This window comes from Symphalangus syndactylus, chromosome 13, assembly GCF_028878055.3.
Source record: "Symphalangus syndactylus isolate Jambi chromosome 13, NHGRI_mSymSyn1-v2.1_pri, whole genome shotgun sequence".
Classification (NCBI taxonomy): domain Eukaryota; kingdom Metazoa; phylum Chordata; class Mammalia; order Primates; family Hylobatidae; genus Symphalangus; species Symphalangus syndactylus.
The window spans coordinates 57,067,801-57,089,942 of NC_072435.2; the positions used below are offsets into that span (position 1 = coordinate 57,067,801).

The window sequence follows — 22,142 nt, forward strand, 5'->3', positions numbered from 1 at the left end:
GCGTCATCCTAGACGCCCTCTCCCATCACATCCATCCGCTACTTCCCACATCCAACCCATGGCCAAGGGCTGCCACTCCCCCTCCACGACCTCCCTCAGGTCCCCCCATTTCTCTCTATCCGGCCCCAGCCTCTCTGGCCTGGACAAGCCCTCCAGCCTCCAGGCCTCCAGCCCACCTGCCCTGATAGCAGCTGGGGATCTTTAGGAAATGCAAACCTTATCAGGCTTCCCCTCGTTTCCAGTGGCCTTTAGGTAGCCTCAGGATGAAGGTAAACCTCTAGTAGAGCACAATTCACGTCGGTGCAGGCCATCTCCACCACTCACCCCACATGCTCTCCCAGCCTCCTCCCTCCTCTGCCTGGAATTTGTTCCTGCCCACCTCCAGCTCCCACCCAAAACACACTTTTCTCGGGGTCGGAGATGACCCCTTCTACCCTCCCACCCTGGGCTAAATCCCTTCTCTGTGTTCCCTGGGTAGTCTAGACGAATCCTCAGAAACCTCTAACACTTAGAATTCTTTTAATTTAAGTCTCTTCTGAAAGGCCACATATAGTCCTGAAAGACAGGGTCCCAGCACCGGCACAGACACGCAGTATCTATGTGTCATCAAAGCTACCTGTCCTTCCACCGAAGCCAGACAACAGCTCATTTCCAACAAGGAGAGCTGATGGCCTCATTTCAAAGAGAAAAGGAGGCCTCTCCACCCAACCGTCCCCACCCCATGGCAGCATGGGATGTTGCCAAACCGGGCACAGCAGGGGTAAAGCCGCCTCAGGCTCCAGCAGCCCAGATTCCCTCTGCCACTGCCTCGTCCCAGTCCCACAGGTAGGAAGAGCAGCCCAGGGTTGACGACAGAAGCCCACACTCCCAGGCTCTCCACTCTGCCTCCCACTGCAGCTGGGGCATCCTCCTATGGTGGTGAGTGGGAAGAGGTCGTAATCTGCCAAAGGAGAAAGGACCACATCCTCCTCCCAGCAGAGGCGATAATCACCTCTGCCATCGGCCGGGCGCGGTGGCTCACGCCTGTAATCCCAGCACTTTGGGAGGCCGAGGCGGGCGGATCACGAGGTCAGGAGATCAAGACCATCCTGGCTAACACAGTGAAACCCCGTATCTACTAAAAAATAAAAATAAAAAGTTAGCCGGGGGAGGTGACAGGTGCCTGTGGTCCCAGCTACTCGGGAGGCTGAGGGAGGAGAATGGCGTGAACCCGAGAGGCGTGAACCTGGGAGGTGAACCCGGGAGTGCCACTGCACTCCAGCCTGGGCGACAGAGCGAGATTCCATCTCAAAAAAAAAAAAAAAATCACCTCTGCCATCGAGGCCCAGGGACCTACTTGCTTTTCTAATCTTACTTTGCGGGAAGTGGAAAAAAAAAATCAAACTGAACCAGGGCAAATTATTATACAAAGGCAGTTCTCTGATGAAACCAGCCTGGCTGGGCTTTGGCCTGGCCCAATTGAATCTATGCTTAAATAGACGTCTGCTGTGTGCTGGCTTAACCAATTATCCATAGGGCACTCTGGGCCTGAAGTCTTGCCCAGGCGCCAGGCATAGAGGGATGCATACCAGCCTGGCCTGGTTATCTCATAGCACAAACACCAGAAACTGTTTTTAAGATGACTGCAGAAAAGAATGGGATTTTCCAGCATTCCGCGCAGTTTCTCCCTGTCTTCAGCAGGAATGCACCACCCTGAATATGATGAGCCCATTTCCAGTGTTCTTGAGCATGAACAGATGAGGACAAAAGGGTGCCCCAGCCTCCGTGGGTCCACCGGCCCCTGGAGTGAGAGATGCATGGTCACACTCAGTCCCAGCCTTGTCTGCCCCAGGGGATGTGTGGGGTGGTTGTTAGAAGTATGATCTACAAGGCTGACAGCCCCATGAGAGGACAAAGGCCACCTCCTCCAGGAAGCAACAGAGAATCATCGCTCAGGACAGGATGATAAAGTTGCCACCTAAGAAGTTTGAGCAGGCCAGGCATGGTGGCTAACACTTGTAATCCCGGCACTTTGGGAGGCCAAGGCTAGAGGATCTCAGGCCAAGGCTGAGCGCAGGAATTCGAGGCCAGCCTGGGCAATACAGTGATAACCTGTGTCTACAAAACATTTAAAAATCGGCCAGATGGCCAGGCGCAGTGGCTCATACCTGTAATCCCAGCACTTTGGGAGGCTGAGGCAGGCGGATCACCTGAGGTCAGAAGTTCAAGACCAGCCTGATCAACATGGAGGAACCCCATCTCTACTAAAAATACAAAATTAGCCAGGCGTGGTGGCACATGCCTGTAATCCCAGCTACTCGGGAGGCTGAGGCAGAAGAGTCGCTTGAACCTGGGAAGCGGAAGTTGCAGTGAGCCAAGATCGCACCATTGCACTCCAGGCCGGGCAACAAGAGCGAAACTCCATCTCAAAAAAAAAAAAAAAATCAGCTAGGCATGGTGGTGTGCACCTGTAGTCTCAGCTACTCAGGAGGCTGAAGTGGGAGGATGACTTGAGCCTGGGAGTCCGAGGTTGCAGTGAGCCATGATTACAACACTGCATTCCGGCCTGGGCAAGAGCGTAAGACCCTGTCTCTAAAAACAGAACTCCGGGCAGAAGTCAGCTCAGGCTCTTTGGCCAGGAAAAAACATGCCAGGAGATGTGGGCACTGCACAGCCTCAAAGAGAGTCCCCAGCTCATGGCCAAGCTGTGGGCATCAGCATGCCTGGAGGCTGCTCAAACAGACAGGGAGGCTGGGAGGCAAAGTCTCCTACCCCATGTAGGCCTGCTCTCCTGCTACAGACCTAAAATCACAAAAACTAAACGAGGCAAAGATGTACTTGTGCAACCTTATTTTTTTCCTTAAATATTCACAAGTCACAGCACTGCCTCTGAGCATTAAACCCTGAATTAAGATATCAATTAACTGAGGTCTAAACACTCCACTGATTAAAATAGTAGTGAGACAAGGATGAAGGATTCCCAAAATCAGCCTCTAAGCATCAAAGTGCCACCGTGTTGAACAAAACTCATTTAAAGGGCCAGGAATTCCATCTCTCCTGGAGATGGATGTGCAGGGAATGATTCTATTGGAGCCAGGTGGGCGGGAATTCAACACCACTGAACCCCCAACAACTATCCCTCCCACACTCCATGACCCAGTGATGCAAAGGCTAAATCCCACAAGGGGAAGGACAGAAAGAAAAGAGCTGGTTAGAATTACATATCCTCCGGGGGATCAATCAATAAGTCCTCTCCAAGAAACCAGAGCCATGAAGAAAATGATGGTTTAGCTCAGCTGTGAGCTGAGTGTGCCTGAAACCTAGCCAGGGACGGGCAGGCATGGAGCAGAGGTCCACCTCCATGCTGGACGAGGGCCTGACCACGCCTTTCCTTCTGTCTGATGCTCCCACATCCATCTCCTGCCTCCTGGCGCGCAGTGACTCAAGTTCTCACTCTCCCCTAGGAGTCCCACTTCCCATGTGGCTTTCTTGCTGGCGTAGGGTTAAATGCCTATTCATGAGGACACAAAGATGAGCAACGCTACTGGAATCCTTTTCACAGACACACGGAGAATTTAGGTCATCGTCTACGTATCTTTTCTAATTTGGGACATGTTACCCAGGACGTAGAATCCTGGGGCACGTCTACCTGTGAACCAACCACAGCTTCCCATCTCCTGTGCACACAGAGAGGCTGGGGAGCAGAAATAGACACGTTACCCACTGCCTGATTAATGCATGCAGGACACTTTTCGTTCTGTGTAATTAACAGCTCTAAAACCGGCGGATGACTCAATTTAACACAGTCTCGCTTAAAACCCAAGAAGGCACACGGCAATTGCTGACACGCCTGCTCTCCCCTGATGCTTCCAGAGGTACTTAACCGAAACCCAAGGCACTGAGCTATCAGGTGGTATGAAAGCATCTCCTTTTATTTCCCACCTTGCCTTCAGATCAATTTAATCATCTGCAAAACAGTAAAGCAGAATCACAGCCTAAATTATGGAAGATGCCTGCTCTTTTGAAGTTTCAACTTTTGACCTTCACATTCAAACTACACTACCCAGCACAAGAAAAGAAATTATCCAGTTATGATCTCATGTTTGTGGGGAAGAGTATGATTATAGAGGAATTTACAGGAAATCAAAAAGGCGCTCCTTGAGAGAATGGAAAACAATAAAACAGTCACAGGAAGGAAATGAATGACAGCCGAACAAAAATGAGAAAGCGAGTTTGCCCGTGCTAGGAGAGGCTGCTTGCTGCCTTCCAATCAGACAGGCTCCAGAGGAACGCTGTGTCCCCAGCCAAGCTGCTAGCGGGAGCTGGGGTGCACATGGGTGCCAAGGAAGCCAACCATCTGCCCCCTGGTCCTCCACCCTACTATACCCTGGCCCCAGCACAAGACCATTCCAAGGGTGCTGGACCGTACGTTCAGTGGGACCAGCAGTGAGCTGGGAAGATGACTGACACTCAGGCAGCCCCACTCCATGGGTGCCCCCTCAGAGCTGCAAGGAGCAGTGCAAGAGCCTGGGATTAACAGTCTGGGCTCAACTGGCATTTTCTTGGGCAAGTCACTAACTTCCTTGTGCCTCAGTTTCTTCATCTGTAGCATGGAAATAACTAGATCACTTACCTAATACACCACAAATAAAATATCTTTCAATATAGTGACATGTGTTAAGTGCTTAGCACAACACCTTGTACACATGGAGTCTCAACAGGTGACAGTCAGTGTTATCAAGATGTGCCAGGCTACAGCCTGGCTAACATGGTGAAACCCCATCTCTACTAAAAATGCAAAAAGTAGCCGGGTGTGGTGGTGCGTACCTGTAGTGGGGAGGCAGGAGCTGAGACACAAGAATCACGTGAACCCAGGAGGCGGAGGTTGCAGTGAGCCAAGATCATGCCACTGTACTCCAGCCTGGGCGACAGAGCAAGACTCCACCTCAAAAAAAAAAAAAAAAAAATGTGCCAGGCTGGGTGCGGTGGCTCACGCCTATAATCCCAACACTTTGGGAGGCTGAGGTAGGAGGGTCTCTTAAGGCCAGGAGTTCAAGGCCAGCCTGGGCAACATAGGAGACCCCATCTCTACAAAAAAACAGAAAAATTAGCTGGGTGTGGTGGCGTGTACCTAGAGTCACAGTTACTTGGAAGGCTGAGGTGGGAGGATCGCCTGAGCCCAGGAGGTCAAGGCCGCAGCAAGCTACGATCATGCCACTGTACTCCAGCCTGAGAGACAAAGTGAGATCCTGTCTCTTAAAAAATAAGAAAAAAAAAAAGACATGCCAGCCCTTGACTTATACTCTCATTCAATCTTTGAGCCTACTTTGCAGGTGAGGAAACTGAGGCTGGGTGAATCTTCACAAGCAAACCATAAGTTAGGTTTTACCACATCTCCGTTTTACAGATCAAGAAGCTGAGGCTCAGAAAAGTCAAGTGACTTCCTGAGCGGGGAGGAGATGGGGCTAGAATTCACATGTGCCTGAGTTGATGGTTTCCTGTTATCCCCATGACCCTCCCACAGAGAGAGGGTGGTGAAGGCATTCGAGACCTAAGGGCAAAAGATGCATCCCTGAGTCATAATCTAACATCATGGAAAGCCCATCCATTCCTGTTAATAAAGGACCTGCCCACTGCCCCACACAGCATCCTTCCTTCAGTGACCCAGGGAGTGTGATGATCATGACTACAGTGGACCCACCGAGAGTGACTGGGACCCGGGCTATTAAAACATACCCCTGAGCAGCAGGGACGATGTGACATTTCTAAAACGATTCTACTGCCATCAACTTTCTGCTGCTTGCTTTAATAAAGTTGGGAGGTATGCTTACGAACGCGGGCTCGACCTCAAAGCTTCGAAAATGTCACTTGAATTAAAGCATGCTTCTTTGAAAGTGACGAATTAATGACTTATCCCTTAGGAGATGGCAGGAGCACAGGACCCAGCCGTAGTCTCCAAGGCACCCAAGCTGTAAGTGACCACAAGGGAATGTCCCATGTGAGAAAGTGTAAGTGGACATGGCCCATTCTAGGCATCCAGGATTTATTCTTCTGCCAAATGGGGGCTACAGATAGGACAGGCTCTCTGGTTTCTCTTCAGATCCTATGAATCATTTGCCTTTTACGGACAAGTCAGGCATTTGTTACTTTATTTTTTTGAGACAAGGTCTTGCTCTGTCACTCAGGCTGGAGTATGGTAGCATAATCATGGCTCACTGCAGTCTTGACCTCCTGGGCTCAAGTGATCCTCCTGCCTCAGCCTCCCAAGAAGCTAGGACTATAGGAGTACAATGCCGTGTTTGGCTAATTTTTTAAAATTTTGTTTTTGTAGAGATGGGATCTCTCTATGTTGCTCAGGCTGGTTTCAAACTCCTGGCCTCAAGTGATTCTCTCGTGTTGGTCTCCCAAAGTGCTGGGATTACAGGTGTGAGCCACCAGCTTGGCTTTGTTACTTTATAAAAACAAGAGGTAGCTGTGAACTTGAAGAACACCAGCCCTGTCTTCACAGAGTGTGGCTGTGAGGGGCGTCGGACTCACTTGCCTCTAACCCTGAGGGTCAGTATTAGCGCCCGTCATCAGCCCTCAGTTCTCCACCCCCAGCTCAGCCCTCTCTCCCACTGGCACCTACCTCAGACTCAACACACCCCAAGTCCCAGATCTGCCCCGGTATCTGGCCCTCCCAGTTGTCCCCATCTCAGTGACACACCACCTAGCTGTGCAGGACAAAAACCTGGAGTCACCTTCAACTCTGTCCTTCACTCATGCATCATAACCGGTCCCTCCCAGCAGCTTTCCCTCTTGACTGCGGCTTCATCACTCAGATCTGTCCTGCCACGGCCCTCCACTGCCAGCTGGACCCCTGCAACAGCCTCCTAACTTGCCACCTCTTCCCACACTTGCCCTACAGCTGGGTCTCTAGTCTGAAGCCAAAATGATTTCTTATTTTTTATTTTATTTTTTTTGAGATGGAGTCTTGCTCTGTTGCCCAGGCTGGAGTGCAGTGGCGTGATCTCGGCTCATTGCAACCTCCGCCTCCCGGGTTCACGCCATTCTCCTGCCTCAGTCTCCCTAAGAGCTGGGACTACAAGCGCCCGCAACCACGCCCTGCTAATTTTTGGTATTTTTAGTAGAGATGGGGTTTCACTGTGTTAGCCAGGATGGTCTCGATCCCTGACCTATGATCCACCCACCTCGGCCTCCCAAAGTGCTGGGATTATAGGCATGAGCCACCACGCCCGGCCCAAAGTGATTTTTTAAATGCAAACCCAATTCTACCATTCTCCTACTTAAACCCTTCAAGGGTTTCCTGTGTTTCCCATTCCTCTCAAGAAAAAGTCAAAACGGACACCAAGATCCACCCAGCCACTGCCTGTCTCTCCAGCTGTTCTCGGGCTCCGCTCCCTGGCTCTGCACTGGCCACACAAAGCCATCACCCTTTCTCTTGTTTCTGTGAACAAGTGGTCCTTTCGCCTGGGTCACTCTCTCCTACTCCTTCTTTTTCCACAGCCGATGCCCATTCATCTTTCAGGACACCTCCTTGGTCCCAAGCTCTAAGATGAGGCAAGTCAGAGCTCCCAGCCAGATGGGAAAGAAAATCTGACTTAGGGTCAGATGTGAGAAGGCTACACATCTCCTAGGCAAGTGATGATGTGGCAAAGGCCTGGCCTCGCCTCTCTTCTACATTCTCAGTAAGTGCAGCCATCCATCAACGAAAAAATGTCTTGCTGCTGTCGAAGAGCAATGTGATGGCTTAGGAAGAAAACTGGTGGCACACTGGGATGGGAGGGCCACCTCCAGGGCCCACAGAGGTAGCACCCAGCATTAAGACAGCTCACTTTGTAGGCAGCTAGTAGAAGCCAGTTGTGCAGCAGGTAAGGGCTAACAGTATCACCACAGGAAGGACGGTGACAGAAGAATGCGTAGAACAGAATGCCACCTTTGTCAAGACACATGCATGACATGTTTACCTTTCTGGCAATGGGATTATGTGTTATGTTTCTTTCTGCCCTTTTCACTGCCTACCTCGTGCTGGAGCTATCTAAGTTTGGTTTACTTATAGTAGGAGTTTTTGTAAGATTGCAAATAAGGGAAATAAGTTTAATTGATGTTTAAGTGACTCATGCCCTTTCAAAAAAAGTACAGCCAGTCAACCAACAACAAAGAACAAGCAAAACAGAAAAGGCTATGGGAGAAGGTTCTGGGAATCTGCTTTCTGAGGGGCTCTCTGAGATGGTGTGGGCAGGAAGAACAGGGCATTCCAACCCCATGAGCCGAGCACAACGAACAGGCAAGGTGACCACAGGCCATACTCACCACTCAACGATCTCTGGGTGAAGAATGGTGTTGTTGACTTCGAACCTGTAGGGCGAAAAGAAATAAAGCCCATTAATCCAACGGTCTATCATGTCCCAGCAAGAACTACCTCATTCAAGACATGCACACATGATGAAGAGAGGGTCCCACACTTTAATTTCATGACTTCCTGACCCACAAAAGGCCTGTTGATCCCTTCCTGCAGCAGACCTGGCAGCCTGGGACATGTCCTCCAAATGCAGTCAGTTAGAGAGCAAGCTTCACGGCTACAAAACACTAGCCCCGATCCCCACTAGGCAGACAGCATAGTCTCTTGTGTCAAGTATATCAAAATACACACAATAGGAGTACCAGAAGGAAAGAATGCAGAGAAAGCAAAACCCTCACCAATTTGATGAAAAACATTAATCTACATATCCATAAAGCTCCATGAACTCCAAGTAGGATAAATTCAAAGATTTATACACACCTAGACACATCATAATCAAACTGTCAAAAAAGTATCTTGAAAGCAGCAAGAGAAAAGTATTAATAATTCATCACTTACAAGGGATCCTCAATTAGATTAATAGCTGATTTCTCATCAAAACCTATGGTGAATAGAAGGCAGTGGGATGACATTTAAAGTGCTGAAAGATAAAAAAAAGTCCACCAAGAATTCTATATCCAGCAAAGCCATTATTAAAAAATGAGGGACAACTAAAACATCCTGGATAAGCAAAACCCAAGAGAATTTATCACTAGCAGACCTGCCCTGAAAGAAAAACCAAAGGGAATTGTTTCAACTAAAATGAAAAGGTACTGCAGAGTAACTTGAATCCACATGAAGAGAAAGAGAGCACTGGCAATGGTAACCATATAGATAAATATAAAGACAGTATAAATGTATTTTTTGTTTGTAACTCCTTTTCTCTCCTGACTTAAAAGACAACTGAGAAAAGCAATAATTGTAAATCTGTACCGATAAGTACAAAAAGAATAAAGACGCAATCCACATGCAATAACAGCATGAAAGAGAAAGAGGAAAAGGAGACATATAGGGGCAAGCTTTTGCATGCTATTTAAATTAAGTTGACATTAATGCAAACTAGATTTTCAAGTAGTCAATTGTAATCCCCATAATCATTAAGAAAATAGCTAAAACATACAGAAAAGGAAATGAGAAAAAAAACAAAATGTTACAATAAAAAAAATCAAACACAAAAAAATGTAATGGAAAAAGTGAGGAACAAAAATGTTATAACATATAGAAAACTAATTTTAAAATGGTAGAGTTTTTCCTTATCAAGAATTACTTTAGATGTAAATGGATTAAATTCTCTAATTACAAAGCAAGGATTGGCAGAATAAATTCTTTTTTTTTTTTAATTTTAAATTCAGGGGTACATGTGCAGGTTTCTTATATAGGTAAACTTGTGTCATGGGGCTTTGCTGTACAGATTATTCTGCCACCTAGGTATTAAGTCTAGTGCCCATTAGTTATTTTGTTATTTTTCCTGATCCTCTTCCTCCTCCTACCCTCCACCTTCCAGTAGGCCCTAGTGTGTGTTGTTCCCCTCCCTGTGTCCACGTGTTCTCATCATTTAGCTCCGACTTGTGAGAACATGTAACATTTGGTTTTCTGTTCCTGCATTAGTTTGCTGAGGATAACAGCCTCCAGCTCCATCCATGTTCTTGCAAAGGACATGATCTCATTCTTTTTTATGGTTGCATAGTATTCCATGGTGTATACCATACCACATTTTCTTTATCCAGTTTACCATTGACGGGCACTTAGGTTGATTCCATGTGTTTGCTATTGTGAATAGTGCTGCCGCGAACATACACACACATGTGTTGTTATAACAGAACAATTTATATTCCTTTGGGTGCATACTCAGTAATGGGATTGCTGGATCGAATGGTATTTCTGTTTTTAGGTCTTTGCAGAATTGCCATGCTGTCTTCCACAATGGTTTAACTAATTTACACTCCCACCAACAGTGTATAAGTGTTCCTTTTCCTCTGCAACCTTGCCAGCATCTGTTATTTTTTGACTTTTTAATAAAAGCCAGGCAGAATGATTTTTTAAAATATGATTCAACTATATGCTCTAAAGAGACACACTTTAGATTCAAAGACACAAATAGGTTGAAAGTAAAAGTATGAGAAACGATATGCTACACAAACAGAAACGAAAATGGAACTAGAATCGCTATACTAACATCAGACAAAATAAGCCCTAAGATACAAAGTTTTACTAAAGACAAAGAAGGACATTTTATAACGATAATTAGGTCAATCCACAAAGGAGATAAAACAATTACAAATATATGCACATAACAGAGCCCTAAGATATATGTATCAAAAACTAACAAAATTGGAGAGAGAAACTGACAATAGTTGGAGACGTCAATAATCTACTTTCGGTAATGAATAAAACAATTAGACAGAAGATTAAAAAGGAAACAGAAGACCTGAACAAAAATGCGGTGGCTCACGCCTGTAATCACAGCACTTTGGGAGGCCGAGGCGGGTGGATCACGAGGTCAGGAGATCAAGACCATCCTGGCCAATACGGTGAAAACCCGTCTCTACTGAAAACACAAAAATTAGCAGAGCATGGTGGTGGGCGCCTGTAATCCCAGCTACTCAGAAGGCTGAGGCAAGAGAATCGCTTGAACCAAGGAGGCGGAGATTGCAGTGAGCCAAGATCGCGCCACTGCACTCCAGCCTGGCAACAAGCAAGACTCCATTTCAAAAAAAAAAAATATATATATATATATAGCGTGTGTGTGTGTGTGTGTATACACATACCAAATAGTATATATATACACATACCAAATAGTGTATAAATATATATATATATCAAATAGACCTAACAGGTACCTCTAAAATACTCAGCCAATAGCAGCAGAATAGCCATTTTCTCAAGTGCACATGAATCATTCTCCAGGATACACTTTATGTTAGGTCACAAAACAAGTTCCAATACATTTCAAAAGACTGAAATCACACTAAGCATGCCCTCTGACCACAATGGAATGAAATAAGAAATCAGTAACATAAGGAAAATAGAAAAATTGACAAATATGTAGAAATTAAACAGTAGACTCCTAAATAACCAATGGATCACATATCAAACCTTACAAAGGAATGAAAAAGGGGGAAATTACTACTGACTTTATAGAAATAAAAAAGTTTATATGGGAGTATTATAAATAACATATAGCAACAAATTGGATAACCTATTTAAAACAAATCCCTAAAGACACAAACTATTAAATTGATATAAGAAACAGAAAATCTAAGCTGGGCACAGTGGCTCACGCCTGTAACCCCAGCACTTTGGGAGGCTAAGGCAGGCGGATTACCTGAGGTCAGGAGTTCGAGACCAGCCTGGCCAGCATAGCAAAACCCCATCTCTACTGAAAATACAAAAATTAGCCGGGCGTGGTGGCTTGTGCCTATAGTCCCAGCTACTCAGGAGGCTGAGGCAGGAGAATTGCCCGAACTCAGGAGGCTGAGCAAGCAGTGAGCCGAGATCGTGCCATTGCACTCCAGCCTGGGTGACAAGAGTGAAACTCCATCTCAAAAAAAAAAGAAATAGAAAATCTAAACAGACCTTAACAAGAGATCAAATTTGTAATAAAAAACTTCTCATAAAGAAAAGCCCAGGACCAAATGCCTTCTATGAAACGAATAGAAATTCTACCAAATGTTTAAAGAATTAACACCAATCTTCATAAACTCTTACCAGAAAAGGGCCAGGTGCAGTGGCTCATACCTGTAATCCCAGCACTCTGGGAGACAGAGGTGGGAGGATGGCTTGAGGTCAGGAGTTCAAGACCACCAGCCTGGCCAACACGGCCAAACCCCATCTCTACTAAAAATAAAAAAAAATTAGCCCAGCGTAGTGGCGCGCACCTGTAATCCCAGCTACTTGGGAGGCTGAGGCAGGAGAATCACATGGACCCAGGAGGCAGAGGTGCAGTGAGCTGAGATCACACCACTGCACTCCAGCCTGGGAGACAGAGCGAGACTCCATCTCAAAACAAACAAATAAACAACAACAACAACAAAAACAGAAAAGGAGGCAACACTTTTCAACCATTCTACAAGGTCAGTATTACCTTGATGCTAAGCTAGACAAAGACACCTTAAGAAAACAAAACTACACACCCAAATTCCTTGCGAATAGAGACACAAAAATTTTTCAACAAAACACTAGCGGCCAGGCGCGGTGGCTCACGCTTGTAATCCCAGCACTTTGGGAGGCCGAGGCGGGCGGATCACGAGGTCAGGAGATCGAGACCACAGTGAAACCCCGTCTCTACTAAAAATACAAAAAATTAGCCAGGCGTGGTGGCGGGCGCCTGTAGTCCCAGCTACTCGGAGAGGCTGAGGCAGGAGAATGGCGTGAACCTGGGAGGCGGAGCTTGCAGTGAGCTGAGATTGCGCCACTGCACTCCAGCCTGGGCGACAGAGCGAGACTCCGTCTCAAAAAAAAAAACAAAAACAAAAAAACACTAGCGAACAGAATCCAGCAACATATAAAAAGGATATATACACATCATGACCAAGTGGGATTTTTTCCCAGGAAAGCAAGATTCCTTCAACATACAAAAATAAATCAATGTAACACATCAATCATATTAATAGAACACATAACAAAACCATATGCTTGTATAAATAGATGGAGAAAAATAAACTGATAAAATCAAACACCTTTTCATAATAAACACTCAATGAACTAGGGAGGGAAGGGAACTTCTTCAACTTGATGAAAAGCATCTACAAAAAACCCCCTCAACTAACATCATAGCATACTGAATGGTAAAAGACTAAGAGCTTTCCCCTAAGATGAGGAACAATGCAAGCATGTCTGCTGTCTCCAATTCTATTCAACCCTGTACCGGAGGTTCTAGCCAAGGCAAACAGGCAAGAAAAAGACATGAAAGGCATCCAGATGACCCTGCAATTCCACTTCTAGGTATATACCCAAGGGAACTGAAAGCATATGTTCACACAAGAAGTTTGACATCTATGCTCATAGCAGCATTACTCAGAACAGCCAAAAGTTGGAAGCAACCCAGGTGTCCACCAACTGATGAGTGGACTAACGAAATGTGGTATGTATCCATAGAAAAAAATATTTTTCAGCCATAAATAAAGTAGTAGTGACAGAATAAGCAAGCAGGGAAATCAGGAAAGATATAGAAGATATAAACAATAAATTAACCAACTTGACGTAATTGACATATACAGAACACTATGGCCCATAACTGCAGAATACATGCTTTCTTTAAGTGTATGCAAAACATTTATCATAATGGTCATGCGCTGGAAGTTTCAACATATTTTAAAGGGCTGAGATGCAGAGAACGTTCATTAATCACAGTAGAATTAAATGAGAAATCAAAAAATATCCATGGTTCAAAGATAAAAATACAATGAAATTAGAAAATAAACAATATGAAATATCATAACCTGTGAGAAATGCAGCTAAAGCAGTGCTTACAGGAAAACTCATAGCTCTAAACATACACAGCACAAAAGAACACTGAAGATCAGCAATCTGAACTTCCATTCTAAGAATGGCCCTTGAAGAAAGCAATGAAATAAAAAGGAAACATATAAGAAAAATCTACATCTTATCTTCGATAAGATGAACATCATTGAAAAGGTGACCCCAGGAGACAAAAGGATCAGGTCAGAGCACATCTCTGACACTGGAGAACCATGTGTGACCCAGAGCTCAAGCTGGAGAATAAGGTAGCCTAGCACAAGCTATAGGCCTCAGCAGAGAAGCCTCGGCAAGACTTCAACTCTCTGGATTCCAAGACCTGCTCCTTAGCCAGGTGTGGTGGCTCACACCCGTAATCCCAACAGTTTGGGAGGCCAAGGCAGAAAGATCACTTGAGCCCAGGAGTTCAAGACCAGCCTGGGCAATGTGGCGAGACTTTGTCTTTACAAAAAATTTAAAAATTATCTGGGTGTGTTGGCGTACACCTGTAGTCCCAGCTATTCAGGAGGCTGAGGTGGGAAGATCTCTTGAGCCCAGGAGGTTGAGGCTATAGTGATTCATGATTGTACCACTGTACTACAGCAGCCTTGGCAAGAGTGACACCCTGTCTCTTTAAAAAAGAAAAAAAGACCTGCCCCATCTTAGGGAAGGATAGCACACACAGGCACATGCAGGGTCGTGACCTCCTGTCCTCCTGCAAGCCAGGGACCCTCCATGGCTTCGTTAATGGTGTTGAAAACACCTAAGTAATGCCATGGTTGTGAGGCCAGCAGCCCTTCTAGCTGAGCCAACTGAACAGGGGCAGGGACAGGGGAGAGAAGAGAGAAGGGGGTAACAGCAGACTGAGAGGATTCCAGATCTCTGAAGCTTTCGGGATCCTTAACTATACAAACAGGACTATATGATTCAAAGTCAACCTAAATGTTGTGGAATCAAAGCCTTACTTATGAAATATCAAAGAGACTACGGGCAGCCAGTGTGGTTCAGAGTGAAGAACAGGGCAGCAGGTGACATAAATCAAAACTACAAAATAGACTCTGGTTCCCACTGCACCAAATGCCACTTTGACCTTAGGAAAAGCAGTGGCCAATCTATTCAGCAGCCAAACACACCACCAACACCTCATTTTACTCAACGTACGTACGCATACACACGTGCACATGCACACAGGCAGCAAAGTGACCCAGCACAGAGTGACTCAGCACACGGACACAGATGCACACACACAGACACACAGAGACAGGCATACACTTTGAAAAGCGGCACACACAGACACGCACAGCCATGTGCACAACAGGGGCATGCTCAGACACACATAGATAGACCCCACTGTATACGCACACACAGAGACGTAGGCAGGCATGAACAGGAACACAAACACACAAACACACATTAAGGCACAAGCTTAGGGGAATGCAGACACACAGATATACATACACATACTCAGAAAGGCAAACACTTAAGACACACAAAAAGATCCACACCCTGATATACACACATACAGGTACACACACAGATCAATATATATACACAGACACACACACACAATCAGACACAAAAATATACTCAGAGAAACACAATCAGACACACACAGAAGAATCCAAAAGACAAGGTTAACAGGTTGAACCCTGGGTAATAAAATTCATATAGTTCTCGTTTTTGCCTCCATGCTGGTTAGCATTTTCTACAGTGAGCATGTATTAATCGTGTAAAAGTATCAACGAAATCCCACTGGGCCTATGAGGGTAGGAGTGCCCTGGAAGCAGAGTGTAATTTCCTGATGAGCTCTAAATGTGGGCTGGGAGACGAGAGGTCCAAAGCCCCTGTCCCAGGCCACTGGCTTCTTCTCTGGCATATCTCACCCAAAGATGAGGCAGCCCCTCCACTCTGCTTCCTGCCAAAGGGCTGGGTCAGGTTCTCACCTCTTGAGGGTCCCTCCCCTCACTGAGAACTCCATGGGTCACAATTAGAAAGCCAATCCCGGCTGGGCACGGTGGCTCACGCCTGTAATCCCAGCACTCTGGGAGGCCGAGGCAGGTGGATCATCTGAGGTCAGGAGCTCGAGAACAGCCTGGCCAACATGCTGAACCCTGTCTCTACTAAAAATACAAAAATTAGCCATGTGTGGTGGTGCGTGCCTGTAATCCCAGCTACTTGGGAGGCTGAGGCAGAAGAATCGTTGGAACCTGGGAGGTGGAGGTTGCAATGAGCCGAGATTGCGCAACTGCACTCCAGCCTGGGCGACAGAGCAAGACTCTGTCTAACACAAAAAAAAAAAAAAAAAAAAAAAAGAAGCCAATCCTACATATTAACTTGATATCCAAGTTAACACTAACCAGAAAACCATGGTCCTCAAACCACAGATTGGTATTTTGCTGTAATTGTCAAGTTTTAATAATGTCCCTCTACTTCCTGGGTTTTAAAATGCACATCTTCCGATATTAATATTCCTGCATTAACAACCCCCAAATTCAGAATTTCATCTTTAACTGCTGCTTAAACGGAATCAGTTTGTTACCAATTGTCTTCAAATATGCAAGGTGATCTAAGTAAATGCCGAAAGATAAGAAATACACTTAGCCTGAATAAGTGTATTTCTTACACTGATGTAAGAAATGTAAAATACCGACCATATTTCTTTCTCAGACAATGGCAAGAAATGGAGCCCCTGTCACTCGCTGCCCCGGCCCAGGGCTCCTGGGTACCGCTTCTGTCTGGGAGGCGACTGCCTTGTGCCAAGAAGGCACCCCCGTTAAGGCATGGAAACTTGATGGACAGGCAGCCCTCAGCTCAAGCCACCCGGCCCCTGCCAACAATCCCCCAACAGACCGTCTCTCCTTCATGGTCAGTCTCCCGCTCTCAGGAAAACCTGCCCTAAAGTCTACCTCCTTAGATGTTTTCAGAGATCTACCATGTCTGACTTTGCTCCCAGCCTTCAGGAAGCAAGTGTTCTGGGGAGCCTATCTTGCCATCCACAGGAAGAAGTCTCAAGTCTCTTTTGCTGCAGGGTTCCCCTCCCCACCTCAGCCCCCACTAGCCCCCAAACCCCCCGTCATGCCCGCGCCAGGACCTGGCAATGAGCACTCGACCCCATGCCCACACCCACCCCTCCTGCCAGAGCCCGCAGCAAGGCCTGCTCTTCCCAAATCTCCCTCGGGACTGCTCCAATCAAGCCACACACGGAGCTGCGGCCTGGGCCAGACCCCAAACTCACAAGGCCCTACAGACCATCCCGGCCTACACCCTTCACGCTACTGTCATCACGCTGAGCCACACCACTGGGTGAGCCCACAGGCCTCAGGCCACAGGGGGCTCCCTCTGGTCTCTCTGGCCGTATGCATGCCCATCACCCTCAGCCCACCTCTGCCCTGTCCCCTCTGCTCCTTGTCCTCTGCTGTCCCCATACCTCGAGACCCCACACACTCCTACTGCAGGCAGCAGGCGGCCTGGCCCTGATCTGGGGAGGTGGAGGGAGGTCTGAGACCAAGGCTGAGCCTAAATGGGACAGACCCCAGGCCAGGCACCCTGAGTAGCCACAGCTGGAGGGGTCCTGGCCCAACCATCCAGCTGGACCAGGGCCCCAAAGATATAGGCTGGGTGGATAGGTGGGGACCACTGTCTACCATAAGCTCCTCTTCCCTGCAGGCCAGGGGATAAGGGGAGCTGGGGGGGCCCATCAGGTCAAACCAAGAGGCCAAACCTGAACTTCTGTTAGAGGAGGAGGTCAATCGAAGCTCAAGGTGCAAGGTGCTGCAGAGACATTTAAAAGGGTCAAAAAGGACAATTCCAGGAACAAGGAGCTTCATTAGAGCAGTGAGAGGCAACTGGGGCGGAAGCAGCTGCGTATTGGAGAGGAGGACGACAGCAAGATTCATCTTGCTTGGGAAACAGGCTATTAATATCCCAGCTAGCAGCTGGAGGTGCACCCGGCAGGCAGAGGAACGCAGTTGCTGAGCGGCAGCGGCTCTTGGGGACATGGTCTCTGCCCAGCCCGGCACAGAAGTGCTGGCGGCCTGGGTGAGTGGAATGCAGGGGGATGAGCTGCGCCTGGACCCCAGGAATGCAGACGAGACTGTCCACAGGGAAGTGGCTGGGAGCAGCTGGAGGCAGAGGCTGGGGCCCCATGTCAAGGCCCACGGCATGCAGGGTAGGGGGCACCAGCCAGAGCTCCTGCCTCAGTGAAGCAGCCCTGGTGACAGTGAGGTGGAAGGCCCCAAGGGGAGAGACATGGGTGGATGGCCCCCTGCAGGGGACAAGGAAGGGAGGGAGTAGAACAAGCAGGCCAGAGATGGCCACGAAGGTTCTCACCCGCTGCGCATTGCATCAGCCAAGTCAGAGACTCGGCCAGCAGCCCGACGCGTGGGTGCGGAAACTGATGCACCAGCACCCAGGGTGGTGGGCAGTGTCTCAGCCCAGCCCCCAGCTGGGGGCCGGGTGAGCACCCCCCAGTCAGCCCCAGCCTGGCCTGGATCAGAGGTTGGAGAGGTACCGGCCCGGTGCCTGGGGAGATGGTGCAAAAGTAAGGCAGTCCCTGGCTCTCCAAAAAGTGTCCCAGTGGTGACAGGGTGGGGTGGGGAGTTTGCAGAGCACAGCCTCCTCTGGGCTCTTGGCAGGGGCCACAGGGACTGGGGGGCAACAGGGGACAGAGACTGGGATGAGAGGTCACACCTAGGAATCTTCCTGGGGGGTAGAACAAGGCCTTTGCTTCCTGACACTCACTGACAGTGATGAGGGCCCTGGGGAAGCCGGGGGCCCCACCTGCCTCCCTCGGGGAACCTCAAGGAGCAGCTGGCACAGCTCTGCTTCAGGGGCCACATCTTGAGCTCCTGGCTGGGAACCATGCCCACCACACAGCTGCCAGATGTGGTCCTGGGGGGCTCAGCATTCTCTCTAGAGGAGGAGCAAGCAAAGCTCTCACCACTGAGAAGGCCCTCGACTCACTGGGAAACTGGGAATTGGTGATCCTGGAGCCCACCTGGCCCACCACGCAGATGGGGAGACTGAGGCACAGAGGAGCAACGAGATTTGCTGGGGTTTGCTTGTGGGCAACTGTCACTGAGCACCAGCTCTGTGCCAGGCTCCAGGTAAGCATGATCTCCTCCAGTGCCCACCACAAGCCCAGGCAGCACCAGGTTACACATGGAGGAGCTGAGGGTACCCCTGCTGCAGAGACCCAAGCAGAGGCCATAGAGAGGTTCCATGGCATGGTCGAGGAAAGGTGTGCAGGACACTGGAGACCTGGCACCAGGTAGTGCTGGGGGGATTCAGGGAGCCCCAGGCCTAGGACGGGCAGCAGCTGGCTGCGTCCGTACCCCCTCCGAGGGCGTGGGGGGCCTGGGAGGCCTGGGGAGAGAGAGCAGCTCCATGGCCAGCATTTCAGTAAGCTGGGCTAATTGCTGCCAAGCGTGGGAGGTGGGGCCGCTTTGGGGAAACTCTCAGGAGGACACCGAGATCTGTGCAGTGAAAAAGCAAACCTACTACCCGCCCCTCCGCCCGCCCCACTGCTCTTAGCATAGGGGGAGGTGGGAGGTGATACATATTCATGAGCTCATAATCCCTCCTTATCACCCCTACATCACACACAGAGATTCCAGCAGCTTGGGCTCATACATAATTATAAGGCGGTTCCTCCATCACTGCCTTGGTCCACCAGAGGACAACAGAAGACATGGTGGCTGCAGGGGATGCATGATAGGGGAGGGGCTGGGGATCCAGGTCCCGAAGTTGGGGCTGGGAGCTGCCCACTGTCCACGCTCAGCAGCCTCCAGCGCAGAGGCCTTGTCTGCTACAGCATCAGCCAGCAATGCAGGCCACAGACCCCAGGGCCAGTAACCAGCCAGTCCAGGGACCCAATCACAGTCAGCGGGCAGGGCTCTCCCGCCCTCTCCAGGCTCTCCTGGGGGCTGTGGGTGAGGGGTGACAAGCAGGGGAGGGGCTTCTTTCCCTGTGCCCAAGGTCTGTCCTCCTGCCTGGAGAGAAAAGGGGAACCGCTTCCCAAGCAGAGTTTGGAGGCTCAGCCTGGCGCTTGGTTAAGAGTGAGAAGAGGTTAAGGGGATCCTACCTGGGATTAGGGCAGCAGGGGACACAGGGGGCTGCTGAGAGCTGGGTTGGAAGGGGTTAATGGCTGGGACTAAGAGAGGGGGCTTGGGACAGGTGCGATGTCTCACATCTGTAATCCCAGCAGTCTGGGAAGCCAAGGTGGGTGGATGACCTGAGGTCACGAGTTCGAGACAAGCCTGGCCAACATGGCAAAACCCCATCTCTATTAAAAATACAAAAATTAGCTGGGTGTAGTGGCGGGTGCCTGTAATCCCAGCTACTCAGGAGGCTGAGGCAGGAGAATCACTTGAATCCGGGAGGTGGAGGTTGCAGTGAGCCAAGATCGGGCCATTGCACTCCAGCCTGGGTGACAGAGCGAGACTCCGTCTCAAAAAAAATAAAAAAATAAAAAGGGGGTGGTGGCTTGATGCACAGACCACAGGGGCTCACAGCAGATCTTTAGAGGGAAAACAGCCCCACCTGTGCCTGCCCCTGCCCTTGCCCCTGCCCCTGCCCCTGCCCAGTGGCCAGGGCTGCCTGAGCACTTTCCTTATGCAGCAAACAGACACGGGGCACCTTTCCTTCAAGAAAAATCAAGGTGATTTTTGGCAAATTATGCTTCTAAACATTTCCTCAAAATGCCCAAACTCCTTAAAAAGAAGTTTGCGTAGTTCATGTCTTATTTGTAGACCGGGAAAGACCTGCTGGTGAAGGTGGGAGTGGGGGAGGGTGGGGAAAGAGTCCCTGGGGGCCCAGGACTCACTTGCTGATGCCGTCAAAGGAGGCCTCCCTGCAGACGCTGCCGCTGTCCGTGTTGACGCCACGCTGGGGAGAGAGAACACAGACGTGCCACATGGGGCCGCACGGTGCCCCCACAGCCTGCACCCCTGAGGCCTCCAGCCAGGCTCAGGACAGGCAAGAACAGGATCCCCTCCTGCCTTACCCTGACAGATGAGCCACCCAGCCAGGTAGCTCCAGGCCTGGCCCCAACACAAGGACAGCCCTCTTGCTACCACTTGCCAAGTGGAGGAAGTGGGGGCCCCCCAAACTCTGCAGCATCCCAGCTGCACAGCAAGGCCTTCTCCATGGAGGTCAGAGCACCCTGCTGAAACCAGCCAGGCTGACCAGGCACAGGCGAGGACCCGGGACCACTCCCACTACAAATCTGCTCTCCCCAGCCTGGTCCATCTTCCCTCTCCTGCACACACTCCCCACTAACTGTATAACATCCGAAAGAGTCCTGTCGAACCCAGCCCTTCTGGGGAGGTGTGCGGGACCCGACTGTGGCAGGACTGCTATGAAGCAGGGTGACATCCCTCTCTCAACTCCAAGGAGACTCCAAATGGGACTTGGACAGGAGTGGAGACAAAACAAGGGACTTAGAGAAAAATGGGCCCTCTCCAGAGAGGCAACGCATTTTATTTTATTTATTTTACTTGGTTTTTTTTTTTTTTTTTGACAGTGTCTTGCTCTGTCGCCCAGGCTGGAGTGTGGTGGTACCATCTCAGCTCACCTCAGCCACCACCTCCCAAGTTCAAGTGATTCTCCTGCTTCAGCCTCTCGAGTAGCTGGGATTACAGGTGCGCATCACCATGCCCAGCTAATTTTATATTTTTAGTAGAGACACGGTTTCACCATGTTGGCCAGGCTTGTCTCGAACTCTTGACCTCAAGTGACCCGCCCACCTTGGCCTTCCAAAGTGCTGGGATTACCGGCATGAGCCACTATGCCCAGCCTGGGCAAGGCATTTTAAATCACCATTTCTTTACCCAGAACTTCAGCTTGATGTCTAATCGTGTATCTAAATTAAACACATTGGATCATCTATGACCATCATCATCTCACATAAGCTTCCCTTGTAGCCATCAAGACAGTAAAGCAAAAAACAGCGGCCAAGTGCTAAAGGAAATAACCAAAAAAAACTATTTCGGTAAAAATCAATTAAGAAAAGAGAAAGGCTGGGCACGGTGGCTCACGCCTGTAATCCCAGCACTTTGGGAGGCCGAGGCGGGCAGATCACCTGAGGTTGGGAGTTTGAGACTGACCAACATGGCGAAACCCCGTCTCTAACCAAAAACACAATATTAGCCAGGTGTGGTAGTGCATGCCTGTAATCCCAGCTACTGGAGAGGCTGAGGCAGAATTGCTTGAACCCGGGAGGTGGAGGTTGCAGTGAGCCGAGATCGCTCCACTGCACTCTAGCCTGGGCAAAGCAAAGCCTAGCAAAACTCCATGTTTGAAATGCTTGTTCTTCAGTGCCATAAAGAAATAGCACTTGAACATAAATTTAATTTATTTATAAGGC

At 49.0% G+C, this 22,142-nt stretch overlaps 1 protein-coding gene across 8 annotated transcripts in view; it reads right to left on the reverse strand.

The window, feature by feature from the left end:
• The window catches only part of PEPD (peptidase D), a 136,507-nt gene that overhangs the window by 84,711 nt on the left and 29,654 nt on the right, over positions 1-22,142 (reverse strand). For all 8 annotated transcript variants that reach the window (XM_055236219.2, XM_055236221.2, XM_055236220.2 and 5 more), the window contains 2 exons: positions 20,601-20,662; positions 8,293-8,337 (listed from right to left, as the gene is read on the reverse strand). In XM_055236219.2, coding sequence (XP_055092194.1) covers positions 8,293-8,337; positions 20,601-20,662 — 107 coding nt within the window. The remainder of the gene's footprint in view (positions 1-8,292; positions 8,338-20,600; positions 20,663-22,142) is intronic.